The 25944-nt window shown below is 38.9% G+C and overlaps 2 protein-coding genes across 2 annotated transcripts in view; one reads left to right on the top strand and one right to left on the bottom strand.

Annotated features, from left to right (window-relative positions):
- Positions 1 to 8925: 8925 nt before the first annotated feature.
- LOC127970264 (suppressor of cytokine signaling 5-like) lies at positions 8926 to 20235 on the bottom strand. Its single transcript, XM_052572675.1, has 2 exons — positions 19896 to 20235; positions 8926 to 15153 (listed from the first exon to the last, which is right to left on the bottom strand). Exons 1-2 carry the CDS (start codon positions 19984 to 19986, stop codon positions 13445 to 13447), a joined length of 1800 nt encoding a protein of 599 aa, XP_052428635.1. The 5' UTR covers positions 19987 to 20235; the 3' UTR covers positions 8926 to 13444.
- A 3186-nt stretch (positions 20236 to 23421) lies between these two features.
- LOC127970423 (protein kinase C epsilon type) overlaps positions 23422 to 25944 on the top strand; it is an 87649-nt gene continuing 85126 nt past the window's right edge. The window contains exon 1 of the mRNA XM_052573008.1: positions 23422 to 24507. Coding sequence (XP_052428968.1) covers positions 24160 to 24507 — 348 coding nt within the window. The 5' untranslated portion in view covers positions 23422 to 24159. The remainder of the gene's footprint in view (positions 24508 to 25944) is intronic.

Raw genomic sequence — 25944 nt, 5'->3', positions numbered from 1 at the left:
AATTGTGTTTGAAAGACAAAAATCTTTCAAAGACATAGTAATTCATGGTAAAATAGTCTTCTGGGTAATAATTGGAATAAAAATGAATGTGTGAATGAATGTCCACAAAACTGGAAGACCGGAAAACTGGTCGGATATTTTAGAAAGGAACACTTGTATGATGACAAAGAAGAATTAGGAAGAATCAGACAGTTATAAATGATTACGATGTAATCATGGAATCAATAAAAGTAACTATAGTACATTTAAAGTGTAATACAATTAACTACAAGTACTTATTTTCTGTAGCCTGATTACATAATCCAAATGTCATTATGTTTATAATAAGCCTTTTTTTTCCAAATGAGAACAACAGGCCCTTTGTTTCAGGTTTTTGACAGTAGATTAGTGTAGCCAGACTTTCAAATTTCATCATAAAATCTAGTCCACATTGCAGCTTACTCCGGCCAAGAACCTCTTAGACAGGAAGAGGCAGTTTGTTTCCTTTTTACATGCCATTTAGGGGTTTATCCAAAATAGTTTACAGTCAGTAGTTGACTCATTTAAATAATTGCACACCTAGTTCACTTGCTATTAAGTGCCTCAAACAAACTCTGAACATTGTTAATGTCACTTGATTAGTCCCTCAAGCACATTGAATCAGTTTGGTAACTTGTAAGCACAACATACTGACCCGTTTCCAGACAGACTTTTACACCTCAACTGCTGGTACTTGCTACAGCTAGCCAAAAATATTTGCGCTGACGACTGTGCTTTCTGGATTCACGCGCTATATTAATCAGGTCAGTGACTGTAGCCCGTCTAACTAAGACTGCAATGTAGAGTCAGTTGTCTTAGTTGTAAGAAATAGTTGCAATTGTGATATATAGTCACTTTGTTAAATGCAGTCAAATATTTTGAGATACAAAGTTGCAATTTAGAGAATTAAAGTCGCAATTGTGAGATATGGTCACTTTGTTAAATGTAGTCACGTATTTTTAGAAACAAAGCTGCAATTTGGAGAATTAAAGTCGGGATTGCGAGATATGGTCACTTTGAGAAATATGGTCACATATTTTGGGATATAAAGCTGCAATCACTCTGTAAGACCCAACACCACATGAAAAAATGCAGTATGGAGAGATAAAGACACTATTCCAAGATTTAGTCATACTGTGAGACATGAAGTTGCAAATTTCTTCGAAATAAATCTCCAGTTGTGAGATATAAAGTTGCAATTATAATATACAGTCACACTGTGAGATAAAAAAGTCTAAATTTTAAGAAATAAAGTTGCAATCAGCTTCAGTAAAAATCTCTGCCACTACAATCCTCATATCAGTCCAGCTAAACAGTGTGTAAATAATAATGTAATTAAACAACTGAATATATTAAACCTCTAGCTGTCAATGTCTACTACAGGAGTGTTTTGAAATAACAGAAAACTTACCAAATGATGTAATTCTGGGTTTGCTCTGATGTATTATAGATTTGAGTAGCAACCGTTACTAGGTAGCTGTTTGAGGACATGACTGTGGGCGCTGGTGCAGAGAACAACCATGCATGCAATTCTCAATGAACCAGAACTGAATTGGCAGCTTCTCTCTCTCTCTCTCTCCAACTCTCTCCCTCCCTCCCTTCATCTCTGTCTCTGCCACATTCTTCCAAATTCCTGTTGAACTTTGCCCTTTGCAGACTCATGCCAAGCCACAAGGAACCTATGGAGGCCATGACGTCATTCTGAAGTGAATGTGCAGAAAAAAAACCTAAAATAAAAAAAAGAAAGCAAGACTGTGGAATAATTATATAAAAGAGGGAGTGAATCAGGAAATAGCTCTTGGTTTGGGAAACACATAGAGCGAGAGGGAGCGCTGCCACAATTTAAATCAAAACAGGGTTTGAGAAAAAGCAGGGAGGAAATAATGTGAGATGGAAAGGCGAAAGAACAGCGGCAGCATAAGCAGTCAACTTTGATTGGAATTGGTTTCGTTTTTTGGCTTCTCCTCATTGCGCCCCGTGCCTCCTCTCACTCGCACGCTACACGTTTTTAATGGGTGTCTTCCCAATCAGGCTTTTACTGCAGGAAATTTCAGTGCACCACATTGCGTGAGGCGACGAGGAGCTCCATTCTTGGCTGGGCTCTGCACCGTGCCAGGCTGCCTCGTGCTTGGTGAGGGGGATGGGGTTGTGGTGTGGGTCCCGTGCCAACATTACAGCTCTGCCGTTTTTTTTTCCCTTCTCTGACAATAGCGAGTGCGACCAAGCCACTGAAAAACCCAAAACAGCAGGGGCGAGCAGACACTTTTCTGGGCTCTAAAGTTGCTTTTATTTGCGCCGTTGCTCTCCAGGTTCTTGAGGTTTTACAGCATCTTCAGCTGTGTCAGTGTGAGCGAGGTAGCTTTTTTCTTCCTTTCGCTCGTTTCTGCCTTCTTCCTTTCACTCCCCCTTCTTATTTCTCATAGTTTGTTTTGTCAGATTTCCAGCACTCTATGTGAGGCCTTTCTTTTCACCCTTCTCTATCCCATCAGCCCCCTCGCTTTCCTTTTTTTTTTTTTTTTGCTGCTGCTGCTGCTGCTTTTTTTCCCCTCCATTCCACTCCCAAAACAGTGCTGTGGTCAAGCAGTGGTTGAATAGGAATAATATTTGCTGTACTTTGCCGCCTTCCTGGTCCTATTCTCCTCTAACAACGAGCCGTATTTTTAGCTGCATGCAGGGTTTGGTCATTTCCCGCGGCTGGTGTCTTATGACTTTGCAGTTTGACACTTTAAATGAGGTGCTCACGGTTATGTTGCTTGTCCAAATGATTGACAGCGGTTCATTTAGGCTTAGAACAGTAGCTGATGTGTAAGGCAAAGCTAGATCTGCGTTTAAAACTACTGTTCGTGTCTGGAGTTCGTGTTTGCAAGCAGATCCGGATGTAATATGCTTTGAAAAGAATTAATCACCATTACCAGGAAAGCATCCACCCATAACTCCAGAGAAGAACATAGAGGAAGAGGGGAACAACACTTTTACACAGATGCCTATCAGATCTGTGGAAAGTAGATAGGCTTTTCCAGTAAGTTTTAAAAGACAGTTCATCACATTAGATCTTTTTTGAATTATTTAATTCAGAGTTACGACAGACAGCGGCCCTCCAGAATAGTGGCCAAGTCTGGACAATTAATTTTTTTTTGTCTTCTATTGACTCTTTCGCATTAAAAAGTTTATTCTAAGTTTATGCTGCATGAAAAAAGAAAGTCGCAAGTCACAAAACAATGTGTTGGAGAAGCCGCTAGACCACAGCGCCAAAACTAACAAATGCAATCGCAATTTTTAAAACAGACATGAAGAAGAAAACAAAACATTTCAATAAGCTCATGAATGAATTTGCTGGTATGATCACAGCGCAGAGTCTAATTTAATCTGCAGTGTTTAAATCCAGGACCAGGACACTCTAAACAGCTTTATCCCCTCCGGGGGGAACTGAGATGGTGCAGTCCTGGACCCCCTTCAGCGCACTGGGAGATTTAAGAGCGGGATGAAAGGAACCTGGGCCACTCAGCGGTCACCACTCTCTGATTCATCTTTCTGGGAAAGAAAACCACAGAAGGCTCCCTCCTTCTTTAGAGCTACAATCTTACTGACAGGCCAATCAGGACAGCATAGAGAGACAGACTGAGGTCGAAACATACCCAAACTGAGTTTGTGAACAAAAACACTTCTGGCTAATTTTGAGTTTGTACATAGTTGTGTTTAGGAATGTGTCAGACCAAAATTCATAATGCAGCACACGTGTACCTTGCATTCTTAGTGTTGCCACAAGAGGTGCTATAATGGACATTACTATACTGTAGACAGATTTCTCTTTCAGGTCAACAACTATGATGGCAACAGTTTGCAGTGGATGTGATGAATGTGCACATTTGAATCCTCCTGGGAAGTTGGGATTTATGAGTTGGGAGGTCGTAATTAACACATCAGGGACCTAATTCACATAACTGGATTTCCTTTCCTATTGTGGATGAGTGCCATACTTTTTCTGAACCGTATATAAATATTTGTGGCTGTTCTGGAGTTAATGTACTTGCAATCATTGCACTTAAATATAATAACTAGGATTTATAAAAATTTTGAGTGTACAGACATTTTATAAATCGTTAATTGGAACGTTTCGGAAACTGTTTCACATTTTGTTACATGCATATTTTATATATATATATATATATATATATATATATATATATATATATATATATATATATATATATATATATATATATATATATATATATATATATTGAAATCCAGAATTTACATGAACCAAGCACCTATGCTATCTTTTCAAGAAGACTCTGTCTAGTTTCACTGGTATATATCAGATTTAAAAAAAATGCTTTGACACCTACCAAACGAACCAAGCTCTGACATCAAACAGACTTGGTTACAAAAAGCTCCAGTGTGATAGTGTTCTTACCCTCATTGCTCAAGTGTGCCTTTTAAAAACTGATACAGTCCAGAAGTCCTTGAGGTTTAATCTTGCATCCAATCCATTGCGGCTCGTGGAGCTGTTCCACATGATTTCAGATATTATGACATGCAGCCAATGGGGAATGAAATGCTAAACAAACATAAATTTTCATAAAGCCTTGTGATTTACAGTGTGATTTCACATGTTAATGAAAGCAGTAAAAATGACCTACCAAGGGTTTTTTGAATCACATCATTAAGCTGTGGCCAGAGCTGTAACATTTGATCAAAATTCGCTTTCTAAACACTATTACTTGGCACAGTGGATTCTCAGTATCTGGATTGAAAATCTAATAAGGGTGAAAACATCTCCTGCCAAGTCAAGGGCAAGTCATCTCCAAAACATAGTTAACAGTGGTCTAAACTGTGGCCATGAGAGCTTCATCTCAGAAACCACACGTTTCCATTTTAAGGTTTACAATAATCCATCTCCATACATATTTTTGCCACAAGGGCAGCTAAACTGTATTGCATGAACACGTTGAGCAGAGAGCCTACTAATCTTCTCAAACCTTTCCTCAAAATATATTTCACAGTTCTGTCACATGGCACACCACAGTTTCAAGTCAATTGATCAAAAACCAAAAGATTCTAGGCTACATGCATCTTGGGCTTAATTATTACTCATTTATATAAAAATGCATGAAGAGTAATGCGATTACATATCAACTGCTCTCAAATGGTTTTGCTTCAGGATGCATTGGACATCAAGTGGTGATATATCTCTAAGCCATTTGTGATGTAGTCTAGATCATATTTTCCTTTTGTTTATAGGTTTAATGGCTTCCCATGTTCCCATTGGCACTAACAGCATCTGATTCAACATAAGTTTCTGCACTGTATTTTATATTGAAACTGAAAAAAGTGTGTGAAATAACAGTAATTAAAAAGGATTTAATATTGTTAGTCAAAGGCAAGGGGTATTAGTGGGAGGGACATTCTCATTCTAGAGATCTGATTGGTAAATAGCCTGGACACGCCCACAAGTGCAAGATGAGTCATTCATAGTTTAGTCCACTTTCCCAAAAGAGAAAGACTGTAGATTTTGAATACATATCTATGCTAACAGATTAGACTAATTAAGTCAACTTTCAGGATGCGCGCATGGCTATTACGTATTAAAACAAAACAAAACAAAACAAAAATAATGTTTTTATTGTGGATGTTAACATGCATGGGGTCCAACTTATATTTAACCCACAATAATTATTTAAACTTCAAAACATACAGTCTGCAAAAACAATAGTTTCAAAACAATCCAGTTTCTAGAGTAGTAGTAGTAGAAGCTTTCTTTTTCGACAGGAGAGTTGAAATTAAATCTCTGCAAGTGAAGCCCCAGAGGGAGAAAGAGGGGAAGTGAAGGAGAGAGGGAGAGGCTGAAGAGGAAGGATTTTGTCAGGACTTCATAAACACGTACATAGAGTGGAATAACTATGCCAGGATTAAGACTGAGGAAAACTTTCCAGAGCTGGTTTGAGCCTTGCAGGCAAGCAAGAGAAAAAGAAAGAGAAACCAGAGTCCCCAGCCCTTGGGTTTACAGTAAGGCCAGCCAAACAACAATGATGCACTACAGTGAGAAGGTGGACACAACTGAAGTGGCGAAAGGGGGAGAAAGTGAGAAAGAAATTTTTTTGCATTTTGGATATTTTATCAAACCAAAGTATATTGATCTTGATTATAAGATCTGGGGGGAGGGTTTATACATTAGATTCAGCTTGAGGAAACTTTAGCGTGATTCACCTTGAGCTAAATTAAATACAGACCCTTGGTAGGACATATCCAGTATGAGTTATGGCAGAATGAGATAATGGAACAAAAGATGGCAGATCCTATCATTCCCTGGCCAGGTAAGAGTGCAAAATGACAAACGGTTGAAAAACTGGAAAAAGATGCAGGAAAAGAAGCAGGTATTGAATATTACTGAAAAGCAACAGATGTGGAAGGTTCTGGCCAAAGGCAATAAAGTCAACTAAAGGTTAAAGACAACGTGAACTGCTACTCAAAGCCATTTTACAGTAACACTTTAGTTTAGGGACCAATACTCACTATTAACTTGCTGCATGCATATTATTGACTGTTTATTAGTACTTATAAAACTTATAAGTTATATTATAACTTTTATCAATACAGTCATAATTAATAGTCAGAACTGATCCCCATTCTAAAACATGACACATTTTACTTCTGTAATCTGATTTAAAATATCCAATGTTAAAAGAATATTTGTGTGGGACTTGATTTTGAAAAAAATGTCAGTATTTGTTGTTCATTAGTTATCTTGATGTAATGGCAGTGAGAGATCATTTCTGCCATATCTTGACATACAGCACAGACCAAAAGTTTGGACACACCTCCTCATTCAAAGAGTTTTCTTTATTTTCATGACAATGTAAATTGTAGAGTCACACTGAAGGCATCAAGGGCTATTTGACCAAGAAGGAGAGTGATGGGGTGCTGCTCCAGATGACCTGGCCTCCACAGTCACCGGACCTGAACCCAATCGAGATGGTTTAGGGGTGAGCTGGACCGCAGACAGAAGGCAAAAGATCCAACAAGTGGTAAGCATCTCTCGGGGAACTCCTTCAAGACTGTTGGAAGACCATTTCAGGTGACTACCTCTTGAAGCTCATCAAGAGAATGTCAAGAGTGTGCAAAGCAGTAATCAAAGCAAAAGCTGGCTACTTTGAAGAACCTACAATATGACATATTTTCAGTTGTTTCACACTTTTTTGTTATGTATATAATTCCACATGTGTTCATTCATAGTTTTGATGCCTTCAGTGTGAATCTACAATTTTCATAGTCATGAAAATAAAGAAAACTCTTTGAATGAGAAGGTGTGTCCAAACTTTTGGTCTGTACTGTATCTAATATGAAACAACAAAAAGTAGGGTATGTATTACTACATATAAAAATAACACACTTTTAAGACCCCAACCCAATCTTTGTTTTCACTTCCTTTGGGGTGAGGATCCCTAATTAGAGTGGACAGAAACATCATATAATTCACCCTGACAATACTGAGACACGTCATTGCTGGTGTGACCACTTTACTTATTATGTATGACGGGAGTGTGTTAATGAATAATTGTACACTGTATACTCCATATATGTGGTCATGTTTTTCCACACAGAGTTGAAAGAGGGACAGTGGCAGTTGTGCATATGACATGTTAAGTGAGGACTAAAACCGTGCCAAAAGGACTTAAGCACACCTCCCATTTCAAGCAGTTTAATCTCGGCAGAACATGGCAGAGTCGTCATATTTTCATGAGCTTGTGGCTAATCCGCTGTAGGCGAATGGAACAGTGATACTCGCTCCTCCAGATGAAAGTACGATAGTGATGGCTGTGTTTCTTGGCTCTGGTGGCCAGGTTGGCGTGCATAAAGCTGATTTAGGCCCTGCCCTTTCCTCCAGGACTTGACGGCTGCCTTCCACACTGGGTGTAAAATACTGTCTGGGGATGTATTTCTGGTATGAAATATGGATGGGAGCCTGTGCATGTGTATTTAGGCAGGGAGAGGTGAGAGAGAGGTCAGCGTTCACTTTGCCGCCACAGACTTGGAGGGCTTCCAGCGCAAAAGAGACAGCAGTTTTTTCTCCCTCTCTCATTCTGCTCTGCTTATAGATGATGTGCGGAGAAATGAGGCATTCACCTCCATTGACCGTATCGCGTTCACCAAAGAGGAGAAAATGAGAATAAACCGAGTCCGCCGGATAGAACTCGATCTGTGCACGCACTGTGCTATAAAGAGCAGAAATTGAGAAAGTGTTGTTTTCAAAGATCAGTTTTTATTGATGGTCCGGCAGTGTCCGAGCACTGAATCATGCCATTTTCGATAAAGTAAACATAAATTGCCTGTCTTCTTCTGCTCAATCCTCTGCTCCAAAGGATACGATCAATTATTCACAAGCTTTGGGTGGGTAATGTGTAACTGATAACCTAGATGCTATTTATATTTCATTTCAAAAGGACAAATAATACGGCTGACCTCCAGGCTAAACTCAGTCCAGCTCATATGAAATTCTGTTATGATGGAATAAGATTTTGGTTACTGAAGTCAATACGAAACCACCTTTGTGTACCATTTTGCTTCTAAAATGTGAATGAAACAACAACTATACAGTACATAAATAGTAGGATGCGAATTCATTCAGCAGAATTGATTGGATAGTGAAATGTTTGTTTGTGGAGAAGTAGTTAAAAAATAAGCGGGCCTGGTGATGTCATCAATATGGAGAATCGTTTTAGAGGTTGATCCTGATTAGAATAATTGTATTTCTTCACAATGACATTCACTGCTGAACTGTGCACAAAAAGGTCAGTAACATACATTAGAGTCAACGTTGACTTTATGGTAAGCCTGGGAAAGAAAATATCACAAAGTGACAAATGAAGTATGAAACCAACAAAATGACCAGATGAAAGAAACCAATTCGTGATCATATCTATTTACTGCATGGAATACACTCAATATTTTATTAATAATATTAAGACAACAAAGCATTCACAAAGCACCAAGAGTGACATCTACAAGTGCATTGGCTGTAACAATGACAAGTTCTGCAAAGAATAAAACAACAGTCGAAGAAAATATTCAGAGGACAAACAAAACTAAAACTAAAACGTTACACATCTTTGTTTTCTAATAACACAGCTTTCATCCAGATATTAGTTTGTAAAATGAGTAGAAGATCGAAGGTAACAGAGAACAATATTTGGTGATATACTGTAGGATTAGAGATGGGTTAGTCTGTGGCAGCTGAGAAGGCTGTTGTGATTGGTCAGAATGTATAAGGCAGTCGAGGAGGCAGAATGCCAACCATTAGCCCCCATCATCGTCAAGCCCTGTCACCACAGTGCCCATATTCAAGCGTGCACATAGAGCATTAAAGTGACATAAAATTGCAACCATGGTTACATCACACTCAATGTGTATTAGAGATACAGTTTATGTAAAAATAAAAATTTGTTAAATGCAACTTTGCTTGCATAAAACTATTCAACTCCTTTCGCAACATATTTTGGCACCAAAGTCAAAAAGATCCGAGGCCTCATTTATAAAACCCATGTAAGTTCAGTTTTAATCCTAAAGTCCATGGATTTGATCCTACGTAGGAACAACTTGGGATTTACAAAGGCTAAAACTGTCACAGAAGCGTTCTATTATGTAAATAAGTGAAAAGCTTGTTTGCAGATTTACATTTTCTGGAGATTTTTAAGTGTAAATTTTATAACTGACTTAATACGTAAATAAATGATATTTAGGAATATCAGAAATGTATTGCAGTGAATATGGACAGATGAAAACTCAATGTTTAGGACTTTTATTTGCATTTTTCATAAATGAGGCCCCAGAGCTTTACACGTTGGCACTAAAGTACAGCTAAAAAGAGTTATGATCTAAATAGAAGGATTAGTAAGTTCAAGATCAATCGCTGTTCTGCCACAGTCTGTAAAATGAAGTCCACTCTTTAATAAATCTCAATATTTAACAAATATGGGTACATGAGTATGCGTGCATGTATCAAACTGTTTTTCCACTGGCTAGTTTGCAAGCAGGGTGTATTTGACATGGTCATGTGGTTAGTATGTGCTACGGTGGCTGACATAAGAAATTTCCCATGGGGAAAATGGGCAGAAAGAACATTAAACTCCTCCATATAGAGAAGCGGTTTCAAAATAACCATGAAAACAAAGACAAAGCATCCCCAGGCCATAAACACAAGACACAACTCATAGAAGTCTCAAAACAAGACTCCTCACTGTAATCTTTGTTGACTTTTGCAGTCCCACTGTTACCATTTTATTGGCATTATTTTGAATACAATAAACCAGGCCTGAGTTACTGGAGAACACTGTGTTGGATTAGTTTTGTGTGTTACTTCCCTCGTAATACTTTCTATTAACTAAATAACCACTGCCCCAATTCCTTGCAGCACTCAATTTTCCTCAATGGAGCACTGTGTGTGTGTTAGCTTCTTGCTAATGCTAACTTTAGCTAGTATCCAGACTAGATAAACAACACGCTCACTGCTTTCAGCACTACATATCCAAGAAAGAGGGTGATAAATGTGGTCAGACTGGGTAGGAAGAGGAAAAATTAGAGCAAAAAGTCCCTCTCGTCTATTTTCATAGCACCCATCAAGAAACACAGAGTGGTCCTTTTAGCAGGTGGTAAATTTAGAGGCTAGCACATTAAATTTAGCCTGTGATTAGTGCCTGTAAGGCAGGGCAGGGTGTAACTCTGCCAGGAGAGAGTCGCTCACTGTTCAGTGGCCTACAAAGTCCCAAATGACTGCATAAGTATGCTTCAGTGTTAAAAAAAATAATAATAATAATAATAAAACTACAAAGAATTTGGCTAGGCTATCACTAAGCGTTCAACAGCACTCAAACCAGTACCCTTGAAACTGAGGCTTTGTCATAAATGCAACAGCTTAAATCATCTGAACTCATTCCTGAAACGGCAAAGAACTTTACGAATTTCTGCTGAATGCCTTCAGCATCGTTGAGATTTTGCTATAGGGGAAACATTTCCTTGGGTTAGCGTTATGTGCATTTCAAAAAAAAAAAAAAAAAAAAAAGTACGGTAGTACCAGTTTACAGTGATATCATAAAAGTACATGTTCTAAAAATATGGCACTTTGATGGAACATGTCCAAATCCCATGGGATTACCATGTTACCATATCTTAAAAACCATGGTACTTTTTTAAAACATTGAAAACAAAAAATGGTCTACACATAATAGTTGTAAAATAAAAAACTTAAAAAAAAAAACTTTTTAAACCAGATTAAGCTGGTCTTCAATTGGTCTATCTGCCCTACCAGCCTAACCCAGGCAAACCAAATAAAACCAGGCTAGGTCTTTTTTGTTTTTGTTTTTTACACCACATGTATGGATCGAGGAGAGATAGTGAAACTGCCTGCTGTGACAAAGCGCTCCTATTTTGTCTGTAAATTCAATGAAAGGCATATTATTCTCAAAGCTGAAGTCTCGAAAGCAGATGACATCATCTGACATTTATCACTACACAGTTGACATAACGTGAGCCTGTATACAGAGCATACAGTGTGCAGGTTGAAAGAAATTAAGATGGTTGTTTTGCGTATTTATTCAGGTCATTCAAGCGGGAAAAACGGAGTAAAAAAAATGTCTAAAATTAACAAAATGACTTCCTTTCAGTGACAACCGAGGTGTATTTTAAAAGAGTTTAAATGTGGATTTAATTGCAGTTCAAATAAATGGCTTCAAAATAGTGTCTCTGCCAGACACTATGTTTAAGTCATTGAGCTCAATATAAATAATCAAAAGGCATAGTGGAAGATTTCTCATTCACAATAACAACCTAGAGATGCACACCTTTGGTCGCTGATAATCAAACACCCAAATACTGCAAATTGTACCAGTTTTACATATTATTATGCATGGTCTGAAATTTGCTTGGACCTTGAAAGTCTACCATTGCAATACTGAACATCTGATATTAAACATATTAGCGTGAATTTGTTTACTTTAATCATCTAATAAATTCATCTAAGACCGAGCACATCAAAAGTATAGAATTTTATAACTATATCTTTAGTGTTGAGGGAATCTCAATCCCTAGTGCACACAAAAATAGTAAAAGAAGCATAGCCGCATGCTTCATAATGAATACAAGTGCAACATTTTAAATGGAACCAATCACACTTTATAACATTACTAGACATCAATCCAGTAAACATTAAATATATACGCAGTGATGACATCTGTCTGGTTTCCAACAATATCTTATGGGACAACAATCTTGGGGGTATTTATACAAGTTTTAAAGGGGACTTTCTCTGTCCACTTTTGGCTGTTGCATTTTAAACAATATTAGCCTCGAGTACAAACCATGTGCACAGGCAATGTAAGATACACTTGACACTTACATAAACTTTGGGTGACTTATGCTAAGAATATGGGGGATAAATTGACATACTATGAATAAGGTCCAAAACAAACAAACAAAACAATCTGTTTATATTCATTAACTTTAGTCTATAAGTCATTGTGCGGAACACAAACAACAATTAAAGTGCCATATGTCATTTTAGACTGTCACTGATAAAAAATAGAAAATTGTAAAATAGATTGTTTAAAAGGATTATGCTGGGATGACACTACATGAGGGCCTAGTTTTAAATAATCTGTCCTCCCTATCACATCATTGTACACTGTGCTCCCTCCTCCTTGCAATTAGTTCATGTCTTTCATTTCTGTCTGCCTCGATTTTAAAAATAAAGCATGCTTAGTGCTGAGAGGTGCGTGTATCGAACTGTGATTTTGTCCATGTACACAAGGCTTAACAAGTGCTGCTTCAGGGAACTTGACACTTGTAGGAGGTCACTGTAAAGTATCTTGAAGGTATTGCTGATCGATTAGCCATGACTTAGCAAATAGGCATATGGTTTATGTGACTAGATATTTAACATCAAATTATTAGAAGTAGCAGATATTTCAGGTATGAAGACTTACAAGATTCCTTGAATATATTTTAATCAGTGGACTAAGATTCTGTTGATCCATTTGCCTGACAAAAGAGGCTGGTTAATGTGACAACACCCAGTTTTACTATTCAAAATAGTGTAAAACACTAGAAGACAGAATGAAAAGGGCATGCGGGCAGGATGGTGGAGATCCAAAGGATAAGTTCATTGGAAAAGATTAGAGAGAATAAGACCATCTCATTCCTGGCATGCTTGACACTTCAGCGTTTAAGCTAGCTTGACATAATGTACTGCACGGAAACATTTGTATGGATTCCATGTGTAGTATTAACAGGGAAAAAACTGCTGAAAGTTCATAACATCCTATGTTGCTGTGTATCTAAAGCCAGCTATGTGATGGATAATATGAGCCACATACTCCTCTGGCGGCAAAGCTCTTGCCCACAATCCTGCCTCTCTTGGGCACAGAGCCAGACCTCATTTGACCTTGAGTGGTGGCTCTCTCTCTAGCCAGCGGACACGGACTTTCTGTTTGTAGTGATACTCCTTCAGGAAGTCCTGCATGGTTGGAGGCAGTGGCAGGGCACCAATGCCATCGTAGGTGGTGTGTCTGCAGATGGCAGCTCGTGCCAGATGCTGAAGGCTGAAAGGGAAAGTCCGGTGTAAGGGAGCAGTGAGCAGGGGCTCAAAGAACATACAGGCACTGGGGTCTTTATAGTGCTCCAGCAGCCCTGTTACTGTGGAAGAGTGGAAGACACAGGGGTCATGTGCATCAAAGCTAAAGTTGTGATTCCATTGTTCAATGCGAGCATGCAGTGAACGATTGTAACGTCGAAAGCTAACGGAAAACAAGTAGTCCTCCTGAGCAGAATCACGTAACAGGAAGGTGCCCTCTGGTCGTCCGTCCAGCAGTGCTTCTGCTTGGTACCGGTCCATCACCCCCCAATAACAAGGAAGAGCAGTTATGGCCTGTAGGTCGGGCACCAAACAATGAATATAGTCAATCTGCGTGTGGACCTTCCAAGGCCCTGGCTGTCTGGAGCAGTGAGTGTCCCCAGAAGCATGCCTCTGCTTGGGCCTCCGTGTCTGTAAGCAAAGAGTAGTTGAGTCCTCCTCAGAGTCACAGTCAACAGTGTGGGATGGCACTGCCATACTCGCTGCAACCTGTGGGGCAATCCCCGATAAGCCCCCAGAAATAGAGGAGACTTTCCCCAGACTTCTGCCCTCACCAAGTCCTTCCGCAACACCAGGAGCCATCTTTGGTCCCAGTTTATATAGGGAAGAGTTTTGTGAAGTTGCTTCCAGCGTATGGATCTGTGCATTTGGAGGGGGATCCACTCCTTCCTCTATGCTAAGTCTACGCCGTTCACGCAGCCTCTCCTCCTCGTCCTCAGGGGATGGATGTGCCGAATCAAATGCATCTAAAAGAGCAGTTGAGGAATGAGGGCTTACTGGCGCAGTATGTTGCTTAATTAGGTGCCACTTGTTGGCCAGATCTGAACCGGGTGGGAAAGGGCATGTTTCGAGCATGAGTTCAGTAAGGTGGATCTTACGTTTGGAGGAGACCTGGCCTTTGGCTGACTGAGAGCGATGCTGTGTGGGGAGAGGAAGGCACAAGCCTACGGTTTCCCTAAGTCGTTGTCGTAGAGAACGGGTGCTAAGGCTGCGCCCACTGCTGCCAGCTCCTACAGAATCATTAATCTCTTGGATAGAGCTAACTCCATAGCGACGCTCCCTCCTAGCTGTACTTCCCCTTGAGCGCCCTGTTCGCCTGTCAGCCTCAAGTGAACTTTGTGTTTTAGTTGAGCAAGAATGCTTCTTTTTACCTCCCCAGGGAGCGTGACGTGAGTAGGAGTCCCTACGGACAAGGGGACCCCTCCGTGCATCCTCGCTCTCTTTGTCAATGGAGATTTCTACTATCTGGGGAATATCTGACACACAGTTATGGGCTCTACGTCCTCCAGGAACCAACGGGAGTGGTGAGACGGTGCGTGAGGGTGTGAAAGACCTAGTTTCATAGGGTTCTGCATGTGTTCCCCTGCCCAAGTCCACAACACGGTGGACACAATCTAAATCCTGGCTACACAGATGGGACTCTGAGCCATCGTTGTGGAAGAGGGCTTGGCATCGACTCCTGAGGTTACCCCACATCTTGCTCACTTTCTCCATAGAATGGAGACAACAACCTATCAGGGAAACAAATAATTAGAGATTAGAATCTTTTTGTTGTTCATAAATCAGAGACTTGTGATTATCTTGGTGTATAATGGATAAGAAATGTTAGACCAGGGGTCTCCAACCCTGCTCCTGAAGAGCTACTATCCACATATCAAACAAACCTGAAGCAACTAATCAGTCTGTTCACGGCTTCTTGATAAATCACAGACAGGTGTGCTGGATCATTGTTGTAACTGAAATCTGCATGTCAGTAGATCTCCAGGAGTATGGTTGGAGATCCCTTTGTTAGATGTTTGTTAATTTTAGGGCGATGTTAAGATGGTAGTTTGACAAAATGGAATGTGAAACAAAAAATGCTTGCATCTTTTTGGACACAAAGAGCATGTATATGTTGGTTGGGTGCAGGAGTGGTACAGTTAGCAGAGAGTTGTCAGGCAGACATGCATCTACACAAGGCCATGGCTATAAATGAACTGAGGGATCTGCTCCCAGCTGATCTGCTGGTATGTACTGTATTACTGAGCCAGTCTGGACCTGACCAAGAACTTTCACTGTCATGGCAGCAGACACACTCAAAATGCACAACAGAGAGGTAAAGAATGGATAGGGGGAGCACAGCCAGAGAACATGCAGACCGACAAGAAAAATTCTGTCTGAGGGGTGGTTTCTGTTCCCTTTTTCAGGAAGAAAAAGTGCTGATCTTGTTTAAAACACTGTGGTTGCACTGCACAAATTATGCTAAATTGAGGCCACCGGTAGATCAAGCTCAGATCACCCCATTATAAGAGAAGACCAAATGTATCATCTTCACAGAGCAAAATATATGGCTGACTAGTCTAATGCCAGGATAATACATATTATTTAAAAGGAGAACTTAATATTTGAACAGGCAATCTCATAAGCTTACAAAAAATCTTCCAGCAACTCCAAAAAGTTCTGGACAGGCTGGATTGTATGGGACATTATTCTCATATCCAAATCATACCAACACTCGTCGTTAGATGGAATGTAGCAACACAAAATGTATCAACAGGACAAATGCACAAAATAAAATAAAAAAGAAAATAAATCACAGAGCCTACAAAAGTTAATTAAACCTATTGCGTATCATAATGTTTCAACATGTTTGATTTTTTGTAACATATCAAAGACATCAAATTTAAACTATCTGGTACAAGCTAAGCCTTTCTGAAATTGTAAATGACTTGAAATATGCCAGGAAAGAGCAGCGAGATGTTATGCAGAGAGTTACATAATAAACACTGACACACTGAGATAGGGCTTTGGACTGAACCCATCCAATGATCTAGAGCTTCAAGCACCAATGCTCTAAGCCACCCAATTATCCAGTTTCATTCCAGCAACAATACTAAAGGTTTCATTAAATGTTTAAGTGCTGAGAAGTTGATCTTTGGCAAACACACATTAAATCAACATTTACACATTTACTGTAGCTGATTGCCAGCCAAAAAAACAACGTTGCACCTGCAGAGTAACATTCATATAACACTTCAAATATATGACATGATGAGACATGGAATCTTTTATTTTTTCACACGCTTTTTTTTTTTTTGCTCAATCTCCCCTTTCAGACTCCAAATAGATATCTAATGCACTGCAATATAACATGCATCAGCCTTGGGTTTTTTTTCCATGGGAGTTGGCATAATTTTTTCTTGACTATGCAAATCACTTTCACAAAAACAAACCGTTTTGACTTCCAAGAATGAATGCACAGAGCGGTTATTCTGTCCAAAATGTTCCTGGGACAACAAAGGTGAAGTAACTTTTTGAAGAACATTTCTGAGAATGAGTTTTTTCAACTTTTTTTTCATCATTTACTCACCCTCATGTTGTTTAATTTTCTTTCTCCGTATTTTTTTTTTCTTTAGCATTACATCACTTGCTCACCGATGGATCATCTGCAGTGAATGGGTGCCATCAGAAACATATTTAAGACAGCTGATAAAAACATCACAATAATCTACAAGTAGTCCACATGACTATAGTCCATCAATTAACATCTTGTGAAATGAAAAGTTGCATATTTGTAAGAAATAATTCCACCAAGAACACATTTTTAACTTTAGACAGTAAATTCTGTCATCTATCCATAATACTGCTTTCCCCAGTGAAAAAGTCATCTCGCCTGAATCAGGAGAAATATGCACAAATCAAGCACCATTTACATGCAAAAAGAGTCTAAACAAATATGTGGGTGGATTTTGATGTGAGAGGACAACAAGGGATGGACTTTTTTCACTGGTGAGGTGTTATGGATTATGGACTCTTGGCCGAAAAAAGAGGATTTAAAGTAAAAATGCCTTAATGATTGATTTCTTTCATACAAACAAGCCATTAATTGATGGACTGGAACTGTGTGAATTACTTGTGGATTATTGTGATGTTTTTATAATCAGTTTGGACTCCTATTCCGAAGGCACCCCATTCACTACAGAGAATCCATTGATAAGCAAGTGATGGAATTTAATACATTTCTCCAAATCTGTTGGGATGAAAAAAAAAACTATATTTTGGATGGCCCGAGACCACAATTTTTTGGGGGTGAACTATTTACCCGCACAGCACCACTCACTGGCCTCCGTTACAGATACACTACAAGTCAATGCATCCTCAGCAAACAAATTGTTTTTTTCGTTCTTGCCATTCTTTCTGCTAATAAATGAGTGCAGAGATGAAACATAATGAGAACAGTTGGATAACTCTCACTTCTGTGACTGTGCATGTCTTTTGTAAGTTCTCTTCAGAAGCCTTTTCTTCAGACTCCTAATTAGACGGTCAAATAGGGACAGTTTGTCTTCTCTCAAAAACTGCTCTGATCCAACTCTCTTGGAGGAGAAAATGCAGAAAAGCAAGAGAGTTCCCCAAAATTAACAAGGCCAGAGCTCAAGCACATGTCATTATCAGACCAGCAGTTTGGGATGTGAAACTCCTCGTGTAGCTCTCTTGCATAAAGGCACTTCAATTTGGCGGTGTAGGTCATGAGTATGTGGATGAAGTGCCATTGTGAATGAGTGTCATGAGCTCAGCAGCTCATCTACCTCTATCCTGTGTAGTGTGTACTTATTTTTTCACAAAAGGAGACTAAGGCATTCTAAAGAAGTGACTCATAAGCTTCTATTGATTATTTATGCTAATATTGCCTTGGAAATAATAAATCATACATGGATTTCTTGAATGTATTGCAATGTGTAGCAAGAGTTAGAAAGCAGTACATGAGTAAGATTGAGAAAAGAAAGAGTTTGAAACTACAGACATGACAACACAAATAAACAGTATAATAACAGAAAAAAAATTAAGCGTTGCTGCAGAACTGTATTAATCAACACATGAAACTGACCAGTGTCTTTAATTATCTTGCATAACTAAATGCAGTCCAACTTTGCTTCAAACTGAGAAAAAATTAGAAATGTACATGGTGCTAAAATTGTATGCTGAAAATGTAATAGGTAATCTTGCACATTTAAACTATTAAAATGCACAACATTTAAAATTTAAACTATTACAGTTTAGCAATAAAAATATATTATTAAAGCATAGATTATGTGTGTATTATGATCTGTTTATCCACTATAACGACCTTCTGAAGTAGCAGCTAAACTACACCTAAGTGCTTCACCCTAAAGAGAAAAATTGGACAAAGTTAGACTACCGCTGTTAAGCAGCCTCATATTAAACCCAGAAAATATCCTCTGCAATTTCTCTCAGTTCGACACGCCTATTCTCATGGGGTCCAGATGAGTGGCCTGGCTTTTGGACAGCATTAAGGGGCGGAAGTGTGTTTTCTTTCAAAAGGAGAAAAAAAAAAAAAAACCAAGGAAAAAAGTAAAGAATAGTTATTTGTGGAACATTACTTTCAGAGACAAAGAGGTGGAATGACTTGGGGCAAGAGCGTATCCTGTGACGTAACCTTACCAACTTAAATATTCTGCGAATTCAGAGTGCCAAACAACTGGGCAATTGCACAATTTTAGGAAACAATCATGTAAAAACTCACATCACCCCCATTTCTGAGGTGAATACATGGAGAATCTGTACTTAAAATAATAATAATAATAATAATGTCACAACAAGCATTTAAAATTATTGTAATAATGTGGGGAAAAGTAAAAAGTTTACACTTTCCCTCACGCATAATTTTCAACAATATCTTGATGGTGGACTAGACACGTTTTAACTAGCATAACTAGGACCAAAGTTATATCAATTAGCCGCAAACAACATGCAGCTGACAATGATAAGAAACTGAGCCGTTTGACTGCTACGAAGTAGATTCAGTAGCTTCGTTTGTTTGTATTTTTGTACGAAGAGGTCAGTTGAGAATATAATTGCAAAAGCTACAGTAATGTATAGCCTACTGTCTATCAGAGCATAACAGCAAAAATAGCGTCACAACGCTTATATCATTGAACACAGACAGATACTTAACACTCATATCAAACGTGTGATATGTTTGTGGTGATTTTAATTTCAGGATTTTAAGTGACGAGCAGGTATCGAGTGAGTGAGCAACGTGGAAGGGAGAGAGAGAGAGACTCACACACTGGAGTCTTTTGGAATGTTACATTGTAACATTCGCAGAGGGGAAACATGCAAAAGCAGCGGTGACATCACTCGCGTTCCGTTACATTAAATCACGCATAAAAGCGGATAGAAATAACGCGTTAGAATACGCGAAGCACGGCGCATTGTAATGCAGAGCGCGGACACCGCAAACTGAAGTACTTACGCTTTTTTTTTTTTTTTTTGGTGAATATTACTTCGCAGCCGTCTTTTGTCTGAAGGCTTTTAAAGCTGTTAGACTCGCTACTGTCCCACATACGCTCAGCCCTGGCGAATAAAACACAGACGTGTTCGTTCCTGAGGTTGGATTTTTAAAAGCAGGAGAGCCGCTGAATCCCACATCCTTCTGGTCGGTTGGAATGGCAGCATAATCCGAGGCCAGATCTCCGATCCACCAAGCCCGTGCTTCTGCCTGACAAACCGAGCAAACGCGCGACGAAGAGGCCGAGAGCGCGAGCTCGCAGGCGGGTTCAGACTGTAGGGAGACGCAGGAGGAGAACGCACTTCCGACGGATGGGGGAGTGACGAGCGTGTGGCTAGCCAATGAGATCGCAGATCGAGAGAGCGTTGCCTCGGTTGCCACCCTGAAAACGTGGAGGCTCGAGATAATGCATGAGTGCCGCGGGATGAATGATTAATGATTATAGTCAATCAGGCAAAGTAGCCATCTGTTGCCTTTAACAGCTCAGTAGTGTGTGTTTGTGTATTGCTTATCAATGAGAGAGTGATCCATAATGTCATTAAATCTTAAAAAGGAAATGTTGGCAATATCACATACTAATTACCATATATATATGCTGTCAAACGATTAATCGGGATTAATCGCATACAATACATAACATTACATAAGAGTTTGCATAATGTGTGTGTACTGTACATTTGTGTGTGTCTTTATATATACATAATAAATATTCACAGTACACACATATTATGTAAACAAACTCTTTTAACACACACCAACACACACAAATAAAAAATAAATGGCTTAAGCATTCAAAAGCAAAATATTTTTTCATATTTATTTTATCCAGTTATATCAATAAAAAAATAATAAATATTTAATAAATGTTTATAATAATAAAAACATGTTTAGATTATTATTTTCTAGAACAGTGAATTATAATTTTATTATTATTATTATTATTATGCATCATCAATCAAGCTGCTTTTGTCAAAGTGTGTTCTTTAATTTTTTGCATATTCAGGATACATAAAATCATAAATGTATACATTAAAAATAGTTTTTAAGCAATTTTTCTTTTATTACACTTTTTTTTTAATGTCATTTAATGGAATACTGTTTAACTACAATTAATTTCAGATGTGTATGAAAAATAATAATATTAATTTTGCCAGGAAATTATCTAGTAATTTTATGGACATTTCTGTTGACCCTAAACAAATGTAATCAAATGCAAAATTCTAATACAGGTAAAACATCTGTAAAAATAAATATGGGAACTTATTTCATATTAATAGAATACATTGCGGCCTGTTTTTACATACTTTTTTCTTCTGTATAATCTGAGAGCAAATACTGTGTTTTATGAGACACTAAAAGTCTCATAAAGGGAAAAAATGCTCACCCATAAATGGGTGCCTATATGATTTATTAGAGAAGATACTGTGTTTGTAATGCACATATGGGGAATGTTATGAGTTATTTTTATTTTTTTTACATAATCCAGACTGATGCACAAAATTGAATGTGCCATGTTACATATGATTCTGGTCATGAGGTTTAAGTTTGTTCAGAACGGCCTTTCATGTGTCTATTTATGTTCAAACAAAGAAGCATTGTCCACAGAGGTCTGATTTCCACTATTGGCAGTTGCCGACAGTGATTTCTAATGCACTATGTGTATGAACATAGACGCTGGCATTTTGGGGGTGGAATGAAGTAAGCTTTAAGACCCTCAAAGAGCCTTAAGTGGCCGCTTCTATTCTTACAACACAGAGCCTACACACTCATAAACCCTGCACTATCAGTGTCTCAAAGGGGCATTCATTTTCCTCCTACTGGTGATGTCATCATTTGGAGCCACACCACATGCTAGACTCGTGTGAGGCCGTATAGTGCGAGCTAGAACATCTTCGACTAATGTCAACGCAGGCTGAGAATCAGCCTAAAGGGAAAATCCTGATGTTGAAACAACATCACCATTCATTCTCCAGCAGACATCACTCATCTAATTATTGTGTCTGAAACAAAAGGACACACAGCTCAAAATGAAATGCATTAAACGGAGAAATCTGTTCTATGGGATTTAATGTATATGTGATGTAATTTTAATAGTAGATATTATCCCAGTATTATTCAACTTAATTTTGCACTTTAGTGATCCTGACCTATAATTGCGCTTACATTAATGACAATAAATTCATAAAAACAGTTCTTGGTCAACTTTCAGAGGGTCTCTGGTGCTTTTATCCATAGAGGGATATGCTCTACAATAATTAATATTTCTCCAGTGGCTCAGCCTTATTGGTCACTGCAAATCTAGAGATGTGAACTCAGCAAACATACTCATGGTTACATCATAAACCAAAATATGGAGGGTTATATTTTACCTGTTACCCGGAATCTTTCTGTATCTCTTTTATCTTTTTAAATTATACACTTGATACATTAAGCAGATTTGATAATGGGATTTGTATGTATGCTCATATAAAATTTACTTGAATTAACCTCATCAAGGGATCTTCTCTTTAAAAGATGCTAACAGTTCAGAAGACAAAGCAATATACTGCAGATTCAGTAACTGTCCACCCAATACTTCTTTAAAGACACTGCCATCTACTGGATTTTTGTAACTCACTTAATGCGATTTTAATCTAAATCGTTATCATTAAAGTTGCTTAAATGTTACACACTGAGCTCCTCTATCCCATTTTATCTTCCCCCTGAGCAAAAGCTGTTTCCTAAATAAAATGTTCTACACTATGAAGCATCTCAAGAAAGGGGAACAGGGAAGCATTTGTAAAGCACGCTTAAGAAATGTATATGTGCTTTCATGACGCCATTGATCGCGCACTGACATTTAAATGAATGATGCAGCAGTAGGCAGCACACATTAGTTATAATTTCTTCGTTTGATCATCAAACGTCATCTATGGTGTAATAGAAATTCCATCCACGAGGTGGCGCTTTCGGCTGACTATTGATGTTGAGAAGGACCTCAACGTCACATTTTCAAGATCAAACTTGTCAAAGTGTTTCAAATTATTTTTATAATTATTTAATTATTATTTACCCATTTCAATGTAGAAGATACATAAAAAAATATATGCCTTCATTTAGTTATATTACATCTTTTTTTTTGCTGCAGATACACACTGTAACCTAATATTAGTTCATCTTGGCTTTCATCCACTTAACTTGCTACAATAATTCAATTAAACAATACTGTGTTTGCCTTTGTGAATTTTCAGAGTTTCAACTCAATCAGAAAATAAATGTGGTGGAGAAAAACGGCTAAATATTTGTTTTCCACTGCAGTTCTCACAGTGCATCATTGTAAACAACCTTATGCAAGAAGAGAATCACATCCATACATTGCTACTAAAATGGCAATCGAATGTAGGTGGATCATGTCATTTCAAACAATCATTAATGATACAAACAAGTCTACATACGGTCCGTCATGCATTGCATGACTTCAGCAGGGTGCATTATTCACACACACATACACACGTTCATCTTTACAGCCCTGTGGGTGATGCTTGACCAGAGCGCCGATTCCTCCGAAGCAGCGGTTCCAGCAGCAGGGCCGCTCCAGTGCAGCACTCACTCAGCCCTCTCCGCGCAACAACTGACGTGTTTTGCGCATTTCCTGGACCAGCCTTCAGACACACAAACACACTCACAGTCGGGAGAAAAAGAGGCAGGTCTGCAGGAAACTGAATACCGACGGACAAACGAGGATCCTGGAAAAAGCAAGTGAGTACGGAACCCGTAAACACTGGTTCTCCTGTCTGGGGCGAACCGAAAGACGCATTTGCGGAGATAACTTTCCTCCCAATGCGCGGAGGAGACACATCCAGCGCTCCAGTCAGACGAGGGAACGGGCTGCTCACCCTGAGGAGACCCAGCTTATATTTCTGGCGAATTCTGAGGTGAGGAATGCTGGTCGTATCGCTGTTGAAACACTGTAGCTGTCATTATTCAATCCAACTTGCATTGCTGACTGCCGACAGCGCCGTTTGGACAGCTTCAAGATCACATGCAGGTTGTCCGTAGGTCATAGCAATAGATTCCCTTTCTGTCAGGAGGACCTTCTACACTTTGCATGCTGATCCACGAGGACGAAGAAGAGCATTTACCGTTATTTCATAAACAATCACAAACCGGTCCACCGTGGCATACACTGGTTGAATAATTAACCAGGCTCTGAAGTGGAATATTGTTACTAAAGCTTTCAAAAGTGGCCATGGTGTTTTTCAACGGTCTGCTGAAGATCAAGATCTGCGAGGCTTTGGACCTGAAGCCCACAGCCTGGTCTCTGAGACACGCCGTCGGCCCCAAGACGCAAACCTTCCTGCTGGACACGTACATCGCCCTCAACGTAGATGATTTTCGCGTGGGGCAGACCTCGACCAAGCAGAAGACCAACAGTCCCGTCTGGCACGATGAGTTTGTGACCGAGGTGCACGACGGCCGCAGGATCGAGCTGTCGGTGTTTCACGACGCGCCGATTGGCTACGACGACTTTGTAGCCAACTGCACCATTCAGTTCGAGGAACTGCTGCAAAACGGCAGCAAACACTTCGAGGACTGGGTAATGTCTTTTTGTGGATATTTCATTGGGCGAATTATGGAGGGTGCCTCCAACCATGTTGGAAAATCCATTTTAATGGCAGCTGTGATTTGGAACATGGTTGAAGAATTGATAATTAACTGCAACCATATTCCAAAGCCAGCATTACTAATTGGTAGTTGGTTTGTTGCTGGTCTAAACCAGTCTACTAGCTTACACTAGCAAATGACCAGTTAGTTACTGGCTTCCATGTTCCAAAACACTACCAACAGCTGGATGCTTCAGTGAAAGCGTGGAAGGGGGGCCTTTTAAGAGTGCTTATTGTTTATATAGGCTATACAAGTGTATTTGCTTTTCAGTGTTGGTTAAAATTTCAGTAACAACAAAAGTTATGTTTCAAGTCAGATGAGGCATCACCTGTTGCCAAATAGATGTTACCAAACAGAATTCGCATAATCCCGAGGAAGCAACCACTGTACACAACTTTTCATTGCTATCAGTATAGAACAATACGTTGATACTCAAGAAGATATAATATTTATCATAAATTTAAATAACAAACACGCTACTAAAAAAGTGTTTGTCTAAAAAAAAATGCTAGAAACTGTATTAAGATATTTGTATTTGTGGCGCCAAAATGACAGAATGAAAACAGAATGACAGAATGAAAACCTGTACAATTTCATTGCACTTGGTAAACAACTTAAATATTCAAAAGATGGTTACACCAAAATGAAAAGACATGTATGCGCCAGCAGCAGGTACTGTGTGTGCGTGTGTGCTTTCCTCTTTCTCTGATGCCACCTGCATCATTTCTGCAGCGAAGGCCTCAGATGAATGCTCAGATAACCCCTGTTGCATAGAGACGACGAAAGAGGTTGGCTGCCTGTCATAAATATTTCTGCAGCTGCCAAGAGCCATGCAGGCATCATTAATGCAGACATGTGATAATCTGATGCCAAATGGTCGGACAACTTGCATCTTTTAATCTTTTGATGTCAGGACGGTATTTGTACATCTGAATTTTTTTTCAGGTAATCTAGCTCTCAAAAGTACATGATACAAATATGTTTAACATGACTGGCTAGCTAAAGATTAATGCAGAATTATATTTATTAGGACTTGTAGGATATCAAGTCTGAAATAAATTAATTGCAGCTATCATGACTAGTCATAGTCATCTAAAATCACACCATTATTATGGCTGTAATATACAACAGCAATTATAACGTTTACATAATTTTCATGTCATTTTACACCATTTTTAAACAGCTCATTTTCATGTGCTCTATTTCGAACAGCTCTCTATAATTCTTACTAAAGCTGCAACCAATGCTTTAAGCAAATCTGTTCTCCCATTAATTTACTTCCATATATAGGCTGTTAATCTTCAGTTTGTTGACACATGAAAAGTTGTGGGCTTCTTAGGTAGAGTTCGCAAAGTAAATTCTGCTTGCA

Source organism: Carassius gibelio, chromosome B13 (genome assembly GCF_023724105.1).
Source record: "Carassius gibelio isolate Cgi1373 ecotype wild population from Czech Republic chromosome B13, carGib1.2-hapl.c, whole genome shotgun sequence".
Lineage (NCBI taxonomy): Eukaryota > Metazoa > Chordata > Actinopteri > Cypriniformes > Cyprinidae > Carassius > Carassius gibelio.
The sequence above is the reverse complement of the archived record's forward strand: the minus strand, read 5'-3'. Positions and strand labels throughout refer to the sequence as shown.